Genomic DNA, 18785 nt, shown 5'->3' with positions numbered 1-18785 from the left:
CTTTCTGCTATCCTGTGAACCCGATTCATTGCTGCTCAAAGCTATATGTTATTTGTGTGTTTCCTAGGCTCCTGACTTGATTGTGTAATTGCTTGGTCTTGTAATGCAGGGATCCTTTGAAAAAGTGACTGTGGTCTCAATGGGACCCTCCTGCTTAAGAGGCACTCGTCTCCTTTTCACCTCCTTTAAAACCTGATATATTTTTTAAAAATTATTAACCGAGACTCACATTTTACATATACATGGGGCCCTTCAGGGGTGTGTACTTAGTCCCCTCCTGTACTCCCTGTTCACGCATGACTGCACGGCCAAGCACGACTCCAACACCATCATTAAGTTTGCTGACGACACAACAGTGTCTGATCACCGACAACGATAAGGGAGGTCAGAGAACTGGCAGTGTAGGGCCAGGACAACGACCTCTCCCTCGGCCTCCCGGGTAGCGCAGTGGTTAAGGGCGCTGTACTGCAGCGCCAGCTGTGCCATCAGAGTCCCTGGGTTCGCGCCCAGGCTCTGTCGTAACTGGCCGCGACCGGGAGGTCCGTGGGGCGACGCACAATTGGCCTAGCGTCGTCCGGGTTTGGGAGGGATTGGTCGGTAGGGATCTCCTTGTCTCATCGCGCACCAGCGACTCCTGTGGCGGGCCGGGCGCAGTGCGCGCTAGCCAAGGTTGCCAGGTGCACGGTGGTGCCAGGTGCACATTGGTGCTTCTGGGTTGGATGCGCGCTGTGTTAAGAAGCAGTACGGCTGGTTGGGTTGTGTATCGGAGGACGCATGACATTCAGCCTTTGTCTCTCCCGAGCCCGTACGGGAGTTGTAGCAATGAGACAAGATAGTAGCTACTAAACAATTGGATACCACGAAATTGGGGAGAAAAAAGGGGTAAAAATTAAAAATTAAAAATAATGTGGCAACAGATATGAGGATTTAAGTGAGACTGCTTATAACAACGCCACCTATAGGGCAATTGGTGGCATTCTTTTTGACCAAGTTACTCATGGTAGCTGATTTTCTATGTTTGAGTTATTTGACCATGTAAAGGAAAGAAAAAAAAAGACCTCTCCCTCAATGTGAGCAAGAAAGGAGCTGATCGTGGACTACAGGAAAAGGCAGGCCAAACAGGCCCCTATTAATATCGACGGGGCTGTAGTTGAGCGGGTCGAGAGTTTCAAGTTCCTTGGTCACCAACGAACTATCATGGTCCACCAACACTGTCTGAATTCCATTGATTATTTGGCTTCACATCACACAATAGTCCAGGGTAGGTTTGTTAGCAGATAATAAATAAATGCTACAATAGTTTATTTGCTAATATCACATTTTTGATTGAATATTGTCTTTAATGTTGGTTCACCTGCATATATTCTAATTAAACCACACAAATCCTTAGTTTTATGCCAACAAAATATGATTTGCTCATTGGTATTGGTAGGTGTTTCACTTTGTCTAATTAGTTGTTGTTGTTTTTTTTACAATATTTCTGTTCATTTAGGGGACCCAATTTGGCTCAGAAGCACCCCCAGACACAAAAGTGAGAGATTTTTGTCTGTCTTCATGATTCCTTGTGAGGTAAGTTACCAGTGTATTATGAAAACCAGTGTTAACTTAATTTTGTTGAATAATAGTGGATTCCATACCTGTTCATAATAGAATCAAGCAATACACAGAGGGGCTGTTTAAATTGACTTTATTCTTTATTCTGCTCATGTTACATGGAGAATAGAGAAACAACTAAAGCACTACAGTCAGGAGATTTTCAGAAAGGTCCATCTGAGAGCTTCACTCTTCATCATGTCCTTTCTGTAACACAAGATGGATGAAGGTTAAAATGTAATAAACACTAAAAACATTCTTACAATATTCTGTGCGTTGTCAACTATATATTAAACGATGGGTCTCCTTGTTTGAGTGTATAGAATACACTGTAAATATCATGAATTACACCAACTCTGTCTACTAGTAAATGAAAGATTCCACAAAGATATTAAAATAAGCAAAGATGTCCGGCATTTATCACAATAAATATAAATGTGTTACTTGCCATCACACAGTAACTCACCACTGAAACTAAAATTTGTCATGCTTTTGAAGATTTTTTTTAACCCATGACAGGGCACAATAATATGAATGTTTATTGGAGATCAAATACTTAAAAAGCAATTAAGGTTGGGGCTGTCGTCATTCATGATTTGAGTTTGCAAATTATAACCAATATAATGAATCTGATTGAAAGAACTGACCTGGGAGCCAGCATCACAACTCTTGGCCTCACTCCTCATCCTTTCCTTTCTGTGACAGAGAAGATAGATAGATTGATTACCAGAACATTTAAATTTGACTGTGTACCGAAAAACATTTTACTACCAAATATTGTGTACTCTGGTGGAAATTGTACCATGTGGAACTTCAACAGGTATGTATAGTTACTTGGTAACAATGTAACAGATGATCCATGTATTACTTATTTTCTTCAGGAATCAATGAGTTAATATCAAGAATCCAAATGACCATTAAACAGTCCAAAATACCACAAAGTTTAGGCTTTCCCATGCATTAAATTGAAACAGAAACTTCACTGACCTTGGAACCGGCATCACGACTCTTGGCTCTCATCTTGTTGACCTGAGACTCAGCAATATCAGCCCTCTCTTCTGCCTCATCCAGTTCATGCTGAATCTTACGGAACTTGCCCAAATTGGCATTGGCTTGTTCCTCCTGTGAAAAATTTTAAATATGATCTAAATTTATGGCAAACAAAATTATTTGAGAATTACAGATGCATCAGTTGGATGATAGAAGGTTACTTACAGCCTCCTCTGAAGTTCTCTTGTAGGATTTGACCTTCAGCTGCAGTTTGTCCACCAGGTCCTGCAGGCGGCTCAAATTCTTACGGTCTTCCTCAGTCTGCACACAAAAAGAAGGGAAGAAATAGTAATGCAGTAGATATATCTTACATTTGATTCTGAGCATGTTAATGTTAATTGTTAACTGTGCACTGTTAAATTAAAACAATGTACCTGGTAGGTGAGTTCTTTGATGCGTCTCTCATATTTACGGACTCCTTTTACAGAATCACTGCTCCTCCTTTGCTCCAGTTCTACTTCAGTCTCTAGCTCTCTCACCTAGAAAGATATGATCGATGTTAACACAACATTTACATTTATTTTGTTAGTTATCACTACTTTCAATATTGAAGCTACAAATATGACTAGAAATATGAATTGTGACATTGAATTAATAGAAGAGAATGCCGCTTAGACACTTACTCTGGCCTCCAGCTTCTGGATCTGCTTCTTGCCACCCTTCATGGCGATTTGTTCAGCTTCATCCAGGCGGTGCTGCAGGTCCTTGATGGTCTGCTCCATGTTCTTTTTCATGCGCTCCAGGTGAGCACTGGTGTCCTGCTCCTTCTTCAGCTCTTCTGCCATCATGGCAGCATCAGTAATGGCCTTCTTGGCCTTTTCCTCTGCATTTCTACACTCCTGCACGGCCTCCTCCACTTCATTCTGAAGCTGGGATGTGTCGCCCTCTAGCTTCTTCTTCTGGCTCAGTAGGCTGGTGTTCTACACACATATATAAATGACAAATGATGTTTATATTACCTATATGTACCTCAAGTAGCAGACATTTAAAGATGGACTCCGTAGTAGGGGAAACAGTGGCACTGTCTGTCCAAACACCATTGTTATTGTTTTGTTTTGTTGACAAAGCAGAGGTCAGGAGCGTTGCACAACATGGTACAGTACATTTTCTGCTGTATTATCGTGCTTGCAATGACGTCCAAAGGGAAAACAGTGTTTGTTGTTTGCAGTAACTTATTTGTTGTTGTAATATCGCAAACAGGCGTGTCAGTTTCACCATTAAGGATTCCGTCTTTAAGGAGAACACAAATTGTTATGTATTACCGACTTACCTGTGAGTGGAGCAGCTGAACTCTCTCACTAACATCCAGCAGTTCCTGCTCAGCCAGTTTGCGGCCTCTCTCAGTCTGCTCCACCAGGGCTCTCAGCTCATCCAGTTCAGCCTGCATCAGGTTGTTCCGTCTCTCCACAATGGCAATGTTCTCCTTCAGGTCATCATTGCTACGAAGAGCATCATCCAGCTGCAGTTGAGAATCCTGTAGAAAGAATTTCTGATTTTACTAGATTTACTATTTACTTTATATACATTTACTACCCTAAACAGTGTGTTTTTTTCTTTTTCTGAATGCACAAGCAATGTTTTTAATTCAGTGGTGTGGAAGTAATACCTTCAGATGGGAATGGAGACCCTTAAGTTGCTTCTGGGCCTCTGATGCCTGCCTGTTGGCCTGGCTGAGCTGGATCTCCATCTCATTGAGATCTCCCTCCATCTTCTTCTTCAGCCTGAGAGCTTCATTCCTGCTGCGAGTCTCTGCCTCCAGGGAGCTTTGCAGGGTATCCACAACTCTCTGCTGGTTCCTCTTATTCATCTCCATTTCCTCATCCTTCTCCACCAGCTTCCGTTCAATGTCAGCTTTCACCTGATTGAATTCCAGCTGAGCTCTCAGGATCTTCCCTTCCTCATGCTCTAGGGAGGCCTATGAGAACACAGCCACCCATAGTTTGTAAAATCTTAAAATAAAATGTTGGTACTTTCACTATCTGTAAATGTTTTCTATTCTCACCTCAGCTTCCTCTAGAGCAGACTGTATCTCAGACTTCTCCTGCTCCAGCTGTTTACGGATCTTCTCCAGTTCATGGATGCTCTTTCCTCCTTCACCAAGCTGCTCCGTCAGGTCAGAAATTTCCTCTGTGGAAAATATTGCTGTACATTTGAATCTTTTTGGCATAACTGATCTCTAAAAAATTAAATAATTTGATTGACTAAGTTATATAGGTCAATTAATGCTAATGCTCTGACCTTGGAGGTTCTTGTTCTCCCTCTTCATTGTCTCCAGATGATCCAGAGACTCCTCATAAGAGTTCTTGAGTTTGAAGAGCTCAGTGCTGAGAGATCTGGCCTCTTTCTGGGAGCTCTCCAGCTCAGTCTGAGACTCCTCAAACTTCTGCTTCCACTCAGCCAAGACCTGAAAAACATATTTTTTTTTAAGTGGCTTGAATACAGTATACAGTATGGTTCAGATAAGATGGACAATATTGTCCAATAACTTACAGAGAACAGAACTGTGTCTTCATGCTCACAATCCAAACCCCCGAGACAAACGGGGTCTGGAAGCAATTGGTCAGGGGGTTAAGTGCCTTACTCAAGGCCACAATGGGAGGCAATGATAGGATGTAGGATAATGCCAGCACAACCTTTTTTTGAACCATGACACTTTGTTGGGATAAAACAATTCTGCAGCACAGCTAACATTTCCCTATTAATTAATTTAGTGGTAATGACCTCCTTCTCATCGGATCCATATTTCTAATCATCTATTTTCTGACATTTTTGAAGATTAAATAGGTTTTATTTTTAACGACACTGAACAAAAATATAAACGCATCGTAAAGTGTTGGTGCCATGTTTCATGAGCAGAAATAAAAGATCCCAGAAATTTTCCATATGCAAAAAATGCTAATTTATCTATTAATGTTAATTTCTCTACCGTAAGCCACCTCCAACGTCCTTTTAGAGTAATTGGCAGTTCGTCCAACCAGTCTCACAACCGCAGATTAATCTGCGCTAGAAATATTTAGCTTTAGCTCTGATAATATAGGTATTTAGTTTAAAATAGTTTTGCGCAAGAGATTACCGGTTTTCTGCATTGTAAAGGTGCCGCAGCACACTGGTTGAAAACCACTGCACTAGGCTACCTGCCGCCCCTCATGTACTATAATGAAGGCTAATAGGACTTGTGTTTTTTCTTACCTTGTCAAAGTTCCTTTGCTTCTTGTCCAGAGAGGCAGCAGCTGCATTAGATCTCTCCACATCCACCATGAGATCTTCAATCTCATTCTGAAGCCTGTGTTTAGTCTTCTCCAGGGATGAACATTTAGCATTTACAGCTTCCACAGCTTCCTCTGCATCCTGCAGACGCTGAGCCAGTTTCTTCCTAGATTGACATAGATGAGAAACAAGTTTCCGAACAGCTGCCATTTTTCTCTAATATATAATGGTTGTGTAACAGGTAATCCATCTATTATTTATCATGTACTTTTGTGTATCGCTCATTTAGCCAAGGTTCAATAGCCTGAAAAGTAAGAGAAAGTAATAAAACATCCTTACTTTGCGTCCTCAAGCTCCTCAGTCTTCTGGATGGCATCAGTTTCATACTTGGTTCTCCACTGAGCCACCTCAGCATTAGCCTTGGACATGCCACGCTGCAGCTCAGACTTGGCCTCCTGTTCCTCCTCATACTGCTCCCTCAGCAGATCTGAGTCATGGCGAGCAGACTGCACTGCATGGGCAAGTGCGTTCTTTGCCTGGAAAGGACATTTTAAAAAAGGATCTGTAATTATGCCTGATGATGAATGTAGTTAGATAAGAGAGACTGCATTATTTGTATAAATACCTTGACTTCCTCCTCCAATTGTCTCTTGAGGTCTTCAATCTGCTGAACATTGGACTGTTTACCTCTGGTCAGTTGAGAGACCAGAGCGTCCTTCTCCTCCAACTGTCTGGCAAATTCACCTGTTTACATGCAATTCAAATTATTTTAAATTATATTACTTAATCTGGTTATTTATTGTGGCTGTTCATGTGAATGTCAGTATGTTTAGTTAATATACCATTCTCAGTTTGAAGCTTTGCTTTCTGCATGGTAAAATCATTGATGGATCGCTGTCCTTCCTCAGCTTTCGTCCTGTATTCACTCATCTGGTCCTCTAGAGTACGGCACATTTTCTCCAAGTTTGTCTAAAAACAGATTTGTTTTTGAATGACAGAACAGCATCACTAGATTGCATCTTTAAAAAGCATGTATAATTTTTTTTATTTGATTTACCAATGATACCACATACTTTGGACTTGACAATCTGCTCCATGTTGGAGACCACATCATCCAGCTCCAGCCTGAGCTCACTCTTCTCTTTTTCCAGCTTCTGCTTCACTCTCTGAAGGTTGTCAATCTGTTCTCCCAGGTCAGCTACACTGTCAGCATTTTTCTTCCTCAGAGTGGCAGCTGTAGCCTCATGCTGCAGGGTAGCCTCTTCAAGGTCTCTGCGCACCTTCTGGAACTCAGCCTCCCTCTTTTTGTTCATCTCAATCTGGGCAGCAGTGGCTCCACCAGCCTCCTCCAGCCTCTCACTGATCTCTTCTAGCTCTCTGGCCAAGTCTGCCCTCTGTTTCTCCACCTTGGCACGGGCAGCTCTTTCAGCCTCCAGCTCTTCTTCTAATTCTTCAATGCGGGCCTAAAATAGTAGGAATTCAATGAAATCTAGTTCAAATGTGACTTTTAGAATTAAAATGTTTCAACAATTGTCTTGAATTACCTGCAGCTCCTTCAGTTTTTTCTGGAGCTGGGCACCCAAGGCCTGCTCATCCTCAATCTTGCTGTTGAGTTGGCTCATCTCAAAGTCCTTCCTGTTGAGATTAATATGCATTTTTAGTGTTTTCTATTGAATAATACTTTGTTAGCATATTTTGATCTCTGATCTTACTTCTTCATTCTCTCCTCCATCTGCTGCTTGTCATTCTCCAGGTCCATTAGGCTCTCCTGGGTCAACTTTAAATCTCCTTCCAGCTTTCTCTTGGCTCTCTCAAGGTCCATTCTCACCTTCTTCTCTTGCTCCAGAGACCCTTCGAGCTGATAAATGATATATTAAACAATATTTGGAGTAACCAATTCACTGTAGCGTATTTTTAGGATATTACTAATTTTGTTGTACTTTTTGTGAATTACTATTTGATACTCACATCATCAACTTGCTGTTCCAGTTTGGCTTTGGCCTTGGTCAGCGTGTTGACTTTGTCCTCCTCACTCTGCAGGTCATCAAGTGTTTGTTGATGAGCCTCTTGGAGAGCCTTCTTCTCCTTGGTCAGCTTGGCAATGATTTCATCCAGAGCTGCCATCTCTTCAGTAAGGTTTTTAACCTAAGAAAACAGTGTGTCATTACACTTTTATCCAAAATATTTAATTGTAGTTTTAACATCACAAGAAAGACCAACTTATTTTACCTTGTTCTCTGTGGCATGCTTTTCCTTCTCCACTTTAGCCAGAGTGAGCTCCAGATCATCAATGTCCTTCTTGAGTTCTGAGCACTCATCCTCCAGCTTCCTCTTCTTAGCAGTTAGCTCTGAATTCATCTCCTCCTCATCCTCCAGTCTTTCTGTCAGCTCTTTTGCTTTGGCCTCAAGCTGGATTTTGCTTTTGATCAGACCCTCACATCTCTCTTCAGCATCAACAATAGTGTCTTCTTGCTGTCAAGAAGTATATCAAATTCTTGTTTGTTTGGAGGCAAATATTTGGACACTACAAATGATTGACAAATGGTGCACTGATTGTACGTATCTATTTAGAAAATCATGTCTCTTTTCTCTCTGTTTTTCCATTTCTCTTGTTAGCTCTTAGCTTAAAGCTAACTAGTAAGGCCATTTTGACCCAATATGTGACTGCTGCAAAGTAACTGTAGTGCAGTTAATGTTACTCACAGTTTGGACAGCGAGCTGCAGGTCATTCTTCTCTTGGAGAATGGAAACCATTTTCTCTTCCAGCTCCTTTCTACGAGCTTCAGATTTAGCATAAGCTTCTTTAAGCTTCAGGAATTCTTCCTTCATGTTGGCCATCTCCTTCTCAGTCTCTGCTGACTTCAGCAGAGGTTTGATCTTGAAGTACATCTTCATCCAGGGCCAATTCTTGACACCCATGAAGGCACGAATGTTCCATTGGATCACAAGCAAGGCATCCCTGCAAAAGTTTTATAAAATATAGTTCATACAACCTTTCCTCACCCCAAACACATTGTCTGAAAAGGTTTAAGCTACTCTCATTCCTACCTGCGGTCAACCATTTTCTGGAACTCAATTCTGGCAAGTAGACCACGTGATCTGGCCTGGAGGCCAGTGATGATAAGAGCGAGACGATCGTCTCTCATCTCCTCAAGTAGACCCAGGAGACCAGCCTTGAAGAACACCTAATGATACACAAAGGCCTTCTTGTATTTGGTAGGATTGCATTTTTCTGCCAGATTACCATAAATACCTTGAATGTGGTATCCCACAGTTACCCAAAATTTTCATGCCTCTAGGAAAATGGCACACATTGACGACAAGGTGGCTCTGTAATGAGCAATTGATTTTACAACTTCCAACCCAGCATGTTGACCAAGAGTTACTAAATTATAAAGGAAGTCTATCGCAAGCAGTATGGTCACTATGCTTTTAATTGCTCATTGTATATATGGATCTACTACATTATGGCACTATACCAAGTATGAATTTTTATCTCTTGACTCGACCCATTTGCCCAAGAGACATAAAATTAGATAAGCATGATCAGTGGTACATCAGAAGTTATTTCAAGAGGCATTGCTCAGGTTGGCCAGATGGTGATGTAGTGTTAATATACTGCTTGGACCCCATAATTGCTGCTACGATTCCATCCTGGAATTTATGTTGCGTTCATAACCAAGTGGTAGGTCTGCATTTACCATTTGAATGCATTCACGTGCTTTGAAATCATAAAAAAATGCTGATTGGTTAATGGCTTTCAAGCTGCGTGAACCATAAACTAAAAGTACAGCTATCAGGCTTGTCAACAAATTATAGTGTTCAAAAAACATATTAATAGATTGCTTTTATAAACTATGTTATGCCCGATAATGCTGTTATCGTGGTAATTTCCTTAGTAAGTCATGTCAGATGTCAGTATGTTGAAGAAGCTCAGGATGATAGATGAGTTTCCCACTAGTAATTACCAGCTGGAGGGGAGTTCAAGTGGATTATTTTGAGTCGTATGTGGTAAATTCCTACTTGGTTACGAACGCACCATTAGATAATTTACCTTTGTGTGTCCTAATCTGTACTGGGTGTGGTCAATATCCAAAGAGCCCAACAGCTTTTCTGATGCCTTCATGTTGTCCATGAACTGACCCTCAGGGATAGCATTTGGATTGAGGATGCGGTATCTGAATTTAAATCAAAAAGCAATTATCTTTAACAATGGAACACCTGAATAGGTAAACAGTTGAATTTATTTTGGAAAGGAAATTAATAATTATTTTTACCTTTGTTTGAAGTCAGCATACAGGATTCTGTTGGGGAAGCCCTTTCTGCAGATCCTGATGCCTTCCAGCACACCGTTACAGCGCAGCTGGTGCATGACCAGAGGATTCTCCATGGCCCCAGGAGTCTTGGTCTCATTGGGGATGATGCAACGCACAAAGTGGGGGTGAGTAGACCTCAAGTTGGTCATGAGTTTACCCAAGTTCTCCTGTCAGTATGACAAATGTAGAATTTTCCATCAGTGAATGAGTCTCCAAGTACCTCACGAGTCACAGCGGCATTTAATGCTAACATGCCTAACCCAACATACTGGCATCTCAAATATAGTGCAAATATAATACATTTGTTAATATTCTGACATGTGAAAACATCAGAAATATATTGATTTAAGCTCAGATTTACCCTGTGCAATGCAGACACAGTCTGGAAGGAAGAGCCTTTCTTCTTTTTTCCTCCAGCCGCTTTTTCTTCAGGTGCTGTATGATAATGAAATAACTATTTAAATATATTATTATTACTACTATCATATACTGTGGATTATTTATTTGAGTGTGTTGTAGTCTTTGCTGATATCAACACATAGTACCTCCTTCTGCACCAGCATAGTTTGCAAACAGGTTTGCCAGGAACTTAAGACTTGACTTCTGGAACAGTCCGACCACAGTCTCATTCAGGGGGTCCTTGTTCTTCACCAGCCAGTTACCAATGTTGTAGTCAACAATGCCAGCATAGTGAACCATGGAGAAATGGGCCTCTGGTTTACCCTTAACAATCCTAGGCTTCTGGAAGCATGCATTTTTGCCCAGATGCGTATCATACAGCTTAGCTTTGAATGTATTATCACTGGCCTTAGGGAACATGCACTCCTCTTCAAGGATGGACATGATACCCATGGGCTAGTGGAAGGAATGAATGAACATTTATTAATGTTAAGGGAAAAGCATTGTGAAAAAATAGCAGAATAATTTGTCATTGAAGCACATTTATGAAGACTGTTCTTTGTCTGTCCTACATCATATAAACTACTGCACAACTGAAGATACCAACCCTTTCAATGAGGTCAATGCAGGCAGCCAAGTCCATGCCAAAGTCAATGAACTCCCAGACGATGCCCTCTTTCTTATACTCTTCCTGCTCCAGCACAAACATGTGGTGGTTGAAGAACTGCTGCAGCTTCTCATTAGTGAAGTTGATGCACAGCTGCTCAAAGGTGTTGAACTGAAATAGAAGTTCACAGTTACTTTATTTTGTCAGCTGTAATGTTCTAGATGAATTTTTTCATGTGTCCTTTTTTTAAATCAAATTGACACTCACATCAAAGATCTCAAAGCCAGCAATGTCCAGCACACCAATGTAGTGCTGACGAGCGTTCTTAGTGTCCAGAGAAAGGTTGATTCTTATCACCATCCAGAGGAACATGTTCTCGTAAATTTTCTTTGCCAGTGCACCAACAGCGTAGTACACCTACAAAATATTGAGAATATAAATTACCTCAACATAGCCTCAACATAAACACATAGGGACAGTTTCCTAGACACACATTAGGCCTAGTCCTGGACTAAAAAGCATGCTCAATAGGTTATTCTAGGTATGAGCATCCTAGCAACTTTATAGACACGTTTTATGCTCAATATTATAAAAACATTTTGGAGACTCACCTGGTTGACATTCTGACCTTTGGTGACCCACTCATTTCCTACTTTGACCCTTGGATGACACAGCCCCTTGACTAGGTCAGCAGAGTTCAGGCACATCAGATATGCAGCTTTGTCAAGATCTAGAATGGCAATGTTTTATGATTGGTAGAGGCAATCTAATGGATTTTTATTTATCAGATACTACTGCATAATGAATTGAGAGGTTTTAAATCCTCAGCACTCACCCTCAGTGCCATCTGCCTCTGCTTGCTCCTCCCGCTGCTTATTCTTGAACTTCATGTTGCCGTAGTGCATGATGGCACCAGTCAGCTTATAAATGCCATTCTTCTCCTCTTGGGAGAAGCCCAGCACATCAAAGGCATCCTAGTCCCAAATTAAGGTAATTGTTTTGCATTGGAGAAGGGGTTGGAATATTATTGCATATACAGTATATTACTCACATCAGTAGCCATTAGCTCATCTGAATCATTAATGGAGGTTACAGCAATCTCTCCTTGGGAGATGAAGGCATAGTCATAGGGATTGCTGGTGATGAGTAGCATTTCTGAAAAGAATTGAACAGCTCAGTTTATGTGTGTTCATGCTATGGTATATGTCATAACATAATATACTTAGTATTAGGGTTGGGGTCAATTAGAACATTGCCATTGATTTATATTATAAATTGACAGGAAGGCAAATTAGTCATTAGAGTTTCGAAAAACCAGTGGTGGAAAAAGGACCCAATTTTCATACTTGAGTAAAAGTAAAAGATACCTTAAAAGAAAATGACTCAAGTAAAAGTAAAAGTCACATAGTAAAATACTACTTTAGTAAAGGTATTTGGTTTTAAATGTACTTAAGTATCAAAAGTAAAGTATAAATAATTTAAAATGTCTTATATTAGGCAAACCAGATGACACAATTTTCTATTTTTATTTACGGATTGCCAGGGGCACAGTTCAACACTCAGACATAATTTACAAACAAAGCATTTGTGTTTAGTGAGTCTGCCAGATCAGAGGCAGTAGCAGTAGAGATGACCATGGGTGTTCTCTTGATAAGTGCATGAATTAGACAATTTTCCTGTCCTGCTAAGCGTTCAAAATGTAACTTTTGGGTGTCAGGGAAAATGTAAGGAATAAAAAGTACATTATTTTCTTGTAATGTAATGGAGTAAAAGTAGTCAAAAATATAAATAATAAATGAAAGTACAGATACCCCAAAAAAACTACTTAAATAGTACTTTAAATTATTTTTACTTAAGTACATTACACCACTGCGAAAAACTGCAGCTGGAGATTGTTTTGTGTGCATTGGATTTTAATGTTGTGTGCTTAAATGTAATTTAAATAATTGTTACTACATAAATCACCCTATATTGTGTTGTGAGTTTCACAGTGGGGAGAAAAGGGGTAACACACCGCCTAGGCTGGCTGTGCTGCGTCATAAGAATTTAATTGGATTTCATCAGAAATGTTCAGTTTAAATCAGAATTGACCTCAACCCTATTCAGTTTGATGTTTCAATACTCACCCAGAAGTTCTGGTTTCTGTTGGGACAGGATCTGATAGAAGATGTGATAGTCTCTCTCAGCCTTGAGCTGGAAAGTGACACGTGACTTCTCCAGAAGATCTGATCAGTATGGAAAAGTGTTTTTGGTATTAATGTGTCTCCTGTCAAAGAGATCTGTTCAAGCCTGGGCAAATTGAGTGTTGTACTCACAAGTCTCAATGTCAGCAGACGAAAGCTTCCCAGTGACTCCAAAATGAATTCGGATGAATTTACCCTGTAAGTTATTGTCAAAGCAGAAATTAATAAGCACATTAGATCAGAGTTCAAGTAGTATTTGTTTTCTTTTTGAATACCTTAAGTGCACATGATTGAGCTTGCATGGTGTAATGGAACTGATGGAATAGTCCTACAAGTTTAAATTCCACCTATCTGGTTCTCAAGCAAACACAGAAAATATTTAAAAGAAAACAAATACTATTGAAACCCAGCTCTGTTGCACACATACATATTTGATATGATCTACAGTCCCAAAAGGGTTGATTAGCTGATGGACATGAGGAAAATTAGCTGATGTCATGACATCAACTAATTTTATCATAATACATTTAAAACACAAAATACAACAGATAAGATGAGCATGTATGATAAGATTTAAATTTTATTTGACTGTGAACAAAGACCGAACGTACGAATCGGGAGGAGTTGTCATTCCTGATGGTCTTGGCATTACCAAAAGCCTCCAGGGCAGGATTGGCCTGGATGATTTGATCCTCCAGGGTCCCCTACAACCCAACAACCACACAGTGTTAAATGGGGGAATGCCATGGGATTAAGTTTATTATTCTTTATTTTTTAAAGCTAATTTCCTTCAACAACTATACACATTATGCCATGGCTTATGCCTAGTTCTTATGCTTTGTTCTTATGCTATCTGAGTGACTCAAACATTACAACAAAATCAATGGTGGCCGAATGACAAAACACAGACTGTTTTGTTTTTATTTTGGTGATTGTTTGTTCTGAAAGATGATATTATTAAGAAATATATTGCTCCATTATATTTTCTACATACTTATATCTGGTTTAATTTTGCCCCAAATTATTTATTTTATTATTTATTTTTTATATTATATAAAATAAAATAAATGAAATTAGTGGCGGCCATGATTTAGTAACAGCTTTGCAATACTGCTAAATGCAAATTGGGAAATGCTGAATATTTTCTGTCTATTTTACCTTTTTTTCTTCTGATACACTTTTCTTTCCGCTAACAGCAGCAATGCTGGCGAAATACTGGATGACTCTCTTGGTGTTAACAGTCTTTCCAGCACCGGATTCTCCACTGGAATTTAAAAATACATATGTTAATGTCTCAGAATTTCTCTTAACTTTAAAAAGCTTCAAATGGATATAACCTTTGGTTGATGTACTTACGTGATAAGGACAGACTGATTTTCCCTGTCTGTTGAAAGAGAAGTATCAGTAAATGTGTCATTTAAAAAAAAATGATGTCACTGTAGACTAGTGCAGAGCGATGAGTGCTTTTGGGGGTCAGTTCGGTTTCGGTTTGATTATTACATTTATATTTGATTTTTAAACATTAAATGCATTATGAAATAATGACATAAAAATAATTTTAGGTTTTTAACAGAAATTCCAAAAGCCAAATAGTGAAAATTCAGTTGCCAAAACATTGAAAATATCCAATTGTCTCCATCAGGTCCACATTGGGTAGATCAATAGACATCAGTAGACATCAATAATAAAATATTTCAGTTGTGAATATGACTTAGTTTTTATTTAATGAATGTGTTATTTTCATTCCTTAAAAGTCATCATCTCATCTCTGCTCAGGCAGTAGCAGCCAATCAGCCAGACAAAGTTCTCCCCTCTCCCCATACTGTACTGTCTTTAGTCATCCTATTTAGCTAGGCTAGCCTGCCTAAGCATGGTGAGAGCTGTCTGAAGTAATAATACTTTCACAAACTGTCTCTAGCCCCCTCTCTCTTATCATTGTGTTGTTTACATTCCTCTCTCATGTGGTCTTTGCGTCCGTGTGTATCTAACCTAACGTAACAGGGTCAATGGATTTTGGTAATTGTAGTTAATTTCCACGTTCCTGTGCTGAACTAGGTTGAATATTTGCTTAATGAAAACTACGACTCCCTTCAGCCCAGCGTCCCACTCGTTGATTTGAAACAGGCGTTGGGGTTTACGAAAATAATTAACGAAATGGAATTCAGGTAAAGACGGTCAATTATGTATGTAATTCCCGGGGGTTAATCGCTCAGCACTAATGTAGATGAAAAGTTATATTTTACCTGACAACATGTACTGGTAAGCATTGTCAGATATGGAGAAAATGTGAGGTGGAGCTTCACTCCTCTTCTTGCCTCTATATGCGTTGACAACCGACTGATCGTACACTGGCAGCCATTTGTATGGGTTGACAGTGACACAGAATAGCCCTGAGTAGGTCTGTGGAAGACAAGGGGGATACCGAAGATTTAGTTGAATTCATTTGAATTAATACATTGATTTATTGGAGCTATTAGCAGACAGGTCATTGCTTACATAGATCATCCAGGCTGCGTAACGCTCTTTGAGGTTAAACAGCACAGCGGGCTCGTGCAGGAAGGTGAACATCGCCATGTCCTCAATTTTATCAAACTTTGGCGGGTTCTGGGGGTGGACATCATCCTCCTTCACAGTAACAGTCTGAAAGAAGAGAATATTAAATCATTTTCAATGTGCAGAAGTATTCCATTTGAGACAAATCTTAATTTGAGATTACACACAGTGTAACATTTTCACAAATCCACCATTTACATGTAATGCAAGATTTGCATGGAAGTTAAAGATTTCAAGTTAAGATTCTGCTCTTTGTTGTCTCTTGTTAGAAAGATTTTAAACATTAAAGAGCATAACTCATTTCAGTTCATAACTCATTTTTCATTAATCATAGTTATCCTAGTAGAACACAAATCTTATGATTTTCCAGGTCATATATTTTCAGAAATGTTTTTCACCAAAATATTTACCTTTCCAAACTCCGTATCAGCGGTGACTTTAGCCCCATCTCTGCTGGTGATTGTGGCCTTGACGTATTCTACCTCAGGGTCAGGCACATAGCACTCTCTCTTTATGTCAAAGGGTCTAGTCTGGCATTCCATACGCTCCTTGTCAGATTTACGCAGAAAGGAAGCTGCGACGCCAAACTCTGCCATCAAACTGTCCCCCATTTTAAACCTGTAAAGGCAGGAAGAGTGTTGAATACATACATATGTACATATTTTATACAGTACAAGGTTTGAGTTAATGCAGCCCCAAACTCTGCCATCAACGCGGCCCCCATTCTTAAATCTGTGCAGGTATGTATCTATTATTATAAAGGTTGAATTTGCTAAACTTCCCAATTTACTTGTGCCAGTTCTCACTGTTGCCATGGTTTGTTGTATGCCAGGATTCTCATGATAAATGTTTCTCAAACTTAAGAAAGAACAACCATTTAGATCTTCATACTTTACAGTATTTTTTACAATATCAACCATATTTTAATAGTTTTACATTTTATTCTGTTCATGACAAAGGGAACCGTGCATATTGTGGTAATAATCTAATATCAGTGTAAAGCACTAATATTAAAGAATATTAAATACATCAACAACTTTAGGGCACCAGGGCTGTATTTCAATTCTCTGGTACCATTTTTGGAATGCATAATGTAAATCAAACATTTGATCCCAAACATTTTCCACCAAAGACCTAAGTTAATTGGAAAATTGTATACTAGTATCACTACTGTATGTATACAGGTGTACTGTATATGAGTAATATATTGTATCATAGCATAAAGGTCATGGCAGAACAATAGAACTTTAAAATATAAGCCTAAAATAAACACAAGGGTCAAGGCAGAGGCAGAGTCATAGATTAATAAAAGTTTAACTCAACAATATGAAGGTGAGTAAAGCAACATTGAATATAAACCAAAACACGTGAGGTTCAGAGCAGACAAAAAGTAACTAGGTCCACTGTAGCTGAAATCTACAGCTTGTGTAGTGATGACACTGACAACATGTAATTACTATACAGGAAATATGTATTATGCAATATAATCCTACAGCCAAAGGATTTGAACGTCCATAATGTTGCTTGATCGGTGGTTAGGCTATTATTAGCTAGCCAAAAGTAGGCTACATGAAAAGTGCAATACAGTTCATTTAACTGTGTGTTAGTATTGGTTTTCAGTGAATTCATGTAACTCACAAAGCTCATCTGCCTTTCCTGCGTTGCATAAAAATGATCTTCAACAAAAGACTGTGTACATCTGTACAAGTTGACTACATTGCATTAATATGCATATTTGGCAAGCTGTTATAGTTTTCATGTTGTTGAACATCTATTTTAGAAGATTGTGATTCTTACCTGTTGGTCACCCCTGGGATACGTTTGGTGGAAAGGATCTCGACTGAAAATGAAGTAGACAACGAAATACCAATATCAGTCTACTGACCAGCTATGTGTGGTTATGACTATTGTTAGGTCGTATAATGATTATCTTTGCCCTCCTCAGCAGACTGCCTCTATATGCTTACCTTTAGGATGTCCGGTGTCTCGTGTCTCCCCCTGGTCTGTCTCCCCCTGGTCTCCATCTCTCTTTATAAAGAGTGCTACTCAGCCCTTATATGGAGATGGGCCATCTATTATAATAAATTAGTCTGATTATTTTAGAAGATCTGTATTTGGGGCTAGAGGTGTATACCTCTTTGACCTATCAGGCTGGTTGTAACAACAGGCTATTCCAGGGTGGACAACGGATGCATTGAAAGCATTACCCATGTTTTGCTTCTGAGATTCTCATTGTGAGGTAGCATTGGATAGACAATAGCAAGCAGCAGGTCTTTACAGCTCTATTTTTGCCCCTTCGATCAAATTGCAGTCTCAAGTGACGTAGTCATCTAAAAATGCCAACATAAAGTTAATGGAAATTCTTCAAATTATGTATTTTTGTGCAATGATAATTGCAAGTTTTAAAGATTGATTTAATTATTTGTATGCTAATTTGTGAACACTTGGGCTTTTGTATGGGGCGGCAGGTAGCCTAGTGGTTAGTGCATTGGGCCAGTAACTGAAAGGTTGCTAGATCGAATCCCCGAGCTGACAAGGTAAAATTCTGTACTTCTGCCCCTGAACAAGGCAGTTAATCCACTGTTCCTAGGCTGTCATTGTAAATAATAATTTGTTCTTAGCTGCCTTGCCTAGTTAAATAAAAGTTAACTACAAAAAATTGTGCTTGTACTGCTTAACACCATTATGTTGGATTATTAAGGTGACATGAGAAAGTGTTCTTACCATGTGTAAGCTCATTTCATAATTGATTTATTATGATGTAGACAACTACAGCTGTCCTCCTGTGTTCACCAAGGCAAGGTCACTCCCCAATCCGTTGTCACCAAGGGTAATTACCCTAGGCCCTGTTGACCCGGCATTGTTCCCTTTCCTTTA

General features: G+C 39.5%; 1 protein-coding gene across 1 annotated transcript; it reads right to left on the bottom strand.

Moving 5' to 3' along the window:
- Positions 1-1670: 1670 nt before the first annotated feature.
- Positions 1671-17924, bottom strand: LOC139367065 (myosin-7-like). Its single transcript, XM_071105038.1, has 40 exons — positions 17876-17924; positions 17706-17748; positions 16319-16526; positions 15852-15995; positions 15599-15755; positions 14712-14739; positions 14514-14619; positions 13967-14059; positions 13488-13551; positions 13299-13397; positions 12224-12327; positions 12008-12146; positions 11784-11902; positions 11440-11589; positions 11173-11343; positions 10712-11021; positions 10528-10601; positions 10128-10333; positions 9905-10028; positions 8899-9035; positions 8554-8809; positions 8080-8322; positions 7819-7995; positions 7563-7708; positions 7395-7485; positions 6924-7313; positions 6693-6819; positions 6476-6594; positions 6190-6386; positions 5833-6016; positions 4882-5047; positions 4646-4770; positions 4250-4558; positions 3914-4117; positions 3267-3563; positions 3018-3122; positions 2809-2904; positions 2581-2715; positions 2241-2289; positions 1671-1800 (listed from the first exon to the last, which is right to left on the bottom strand). Exons 3-39 carry the CDS (start codon positions 16517-16519, stop codon positions 2269-2271), a joined length of 5814 nt encoding a protein of 1937 aa, XP_070961139.1. The 5' UTR covers positions 16520-16526; positions 17706-17748; positions 17876-17924; the 3' UTR covers positions 1671-1800; positions 2241-2268.
- Between the last annotated feature and the right edge of the window lie 861 nt (positions 17925-18785).

The sequence above is a fragment of the Oncorhynchus clarkii genome, chromosome 15 (genome assembly GCF_045791955.1).
Source record: "Oncorhynchus clarkii lewisi isolate Uvic-CL-2024 chromosome 15, UVic_Ocla_1.0, whole genome shotgun sequence".
NCBI classification, from domain to species: domain Eukaryota; kingdom Metazoa; phylum Chordata; class Actinopteri; order Salmoniformes; family Salmonidae; genus Oncorhynchus; species Oncorhynchus clarkii.
This window is presented reverse-complemented; position numbering and strand designations above follow the sequence as displayed.

Bases quoted from the DNA above. Each gene is read 5' to 3' on its own strand.
- LOC139367065 (XM_071105038.1), bottom strand. From the start codon at position 16,519: ATGGGGGACAGTTTGATGGCAGAGTTTGGCGTCGCAGCTTCCTTTCTG. The intron at 13,552-13,966 runs GTACGTTCGGTC...AATAACTTACAG, and splicing joins ATGACAACTCCTCCCGATTC to GGTAAATTCATCCGAATTCA. The intron at 12,328-13,298 runs GTGAGTATTGAA...AATTCTTTTCAG, and splicing joins ACAGAAACCAGAACTTCTGG to AAATGCTACTCATCACCAGC.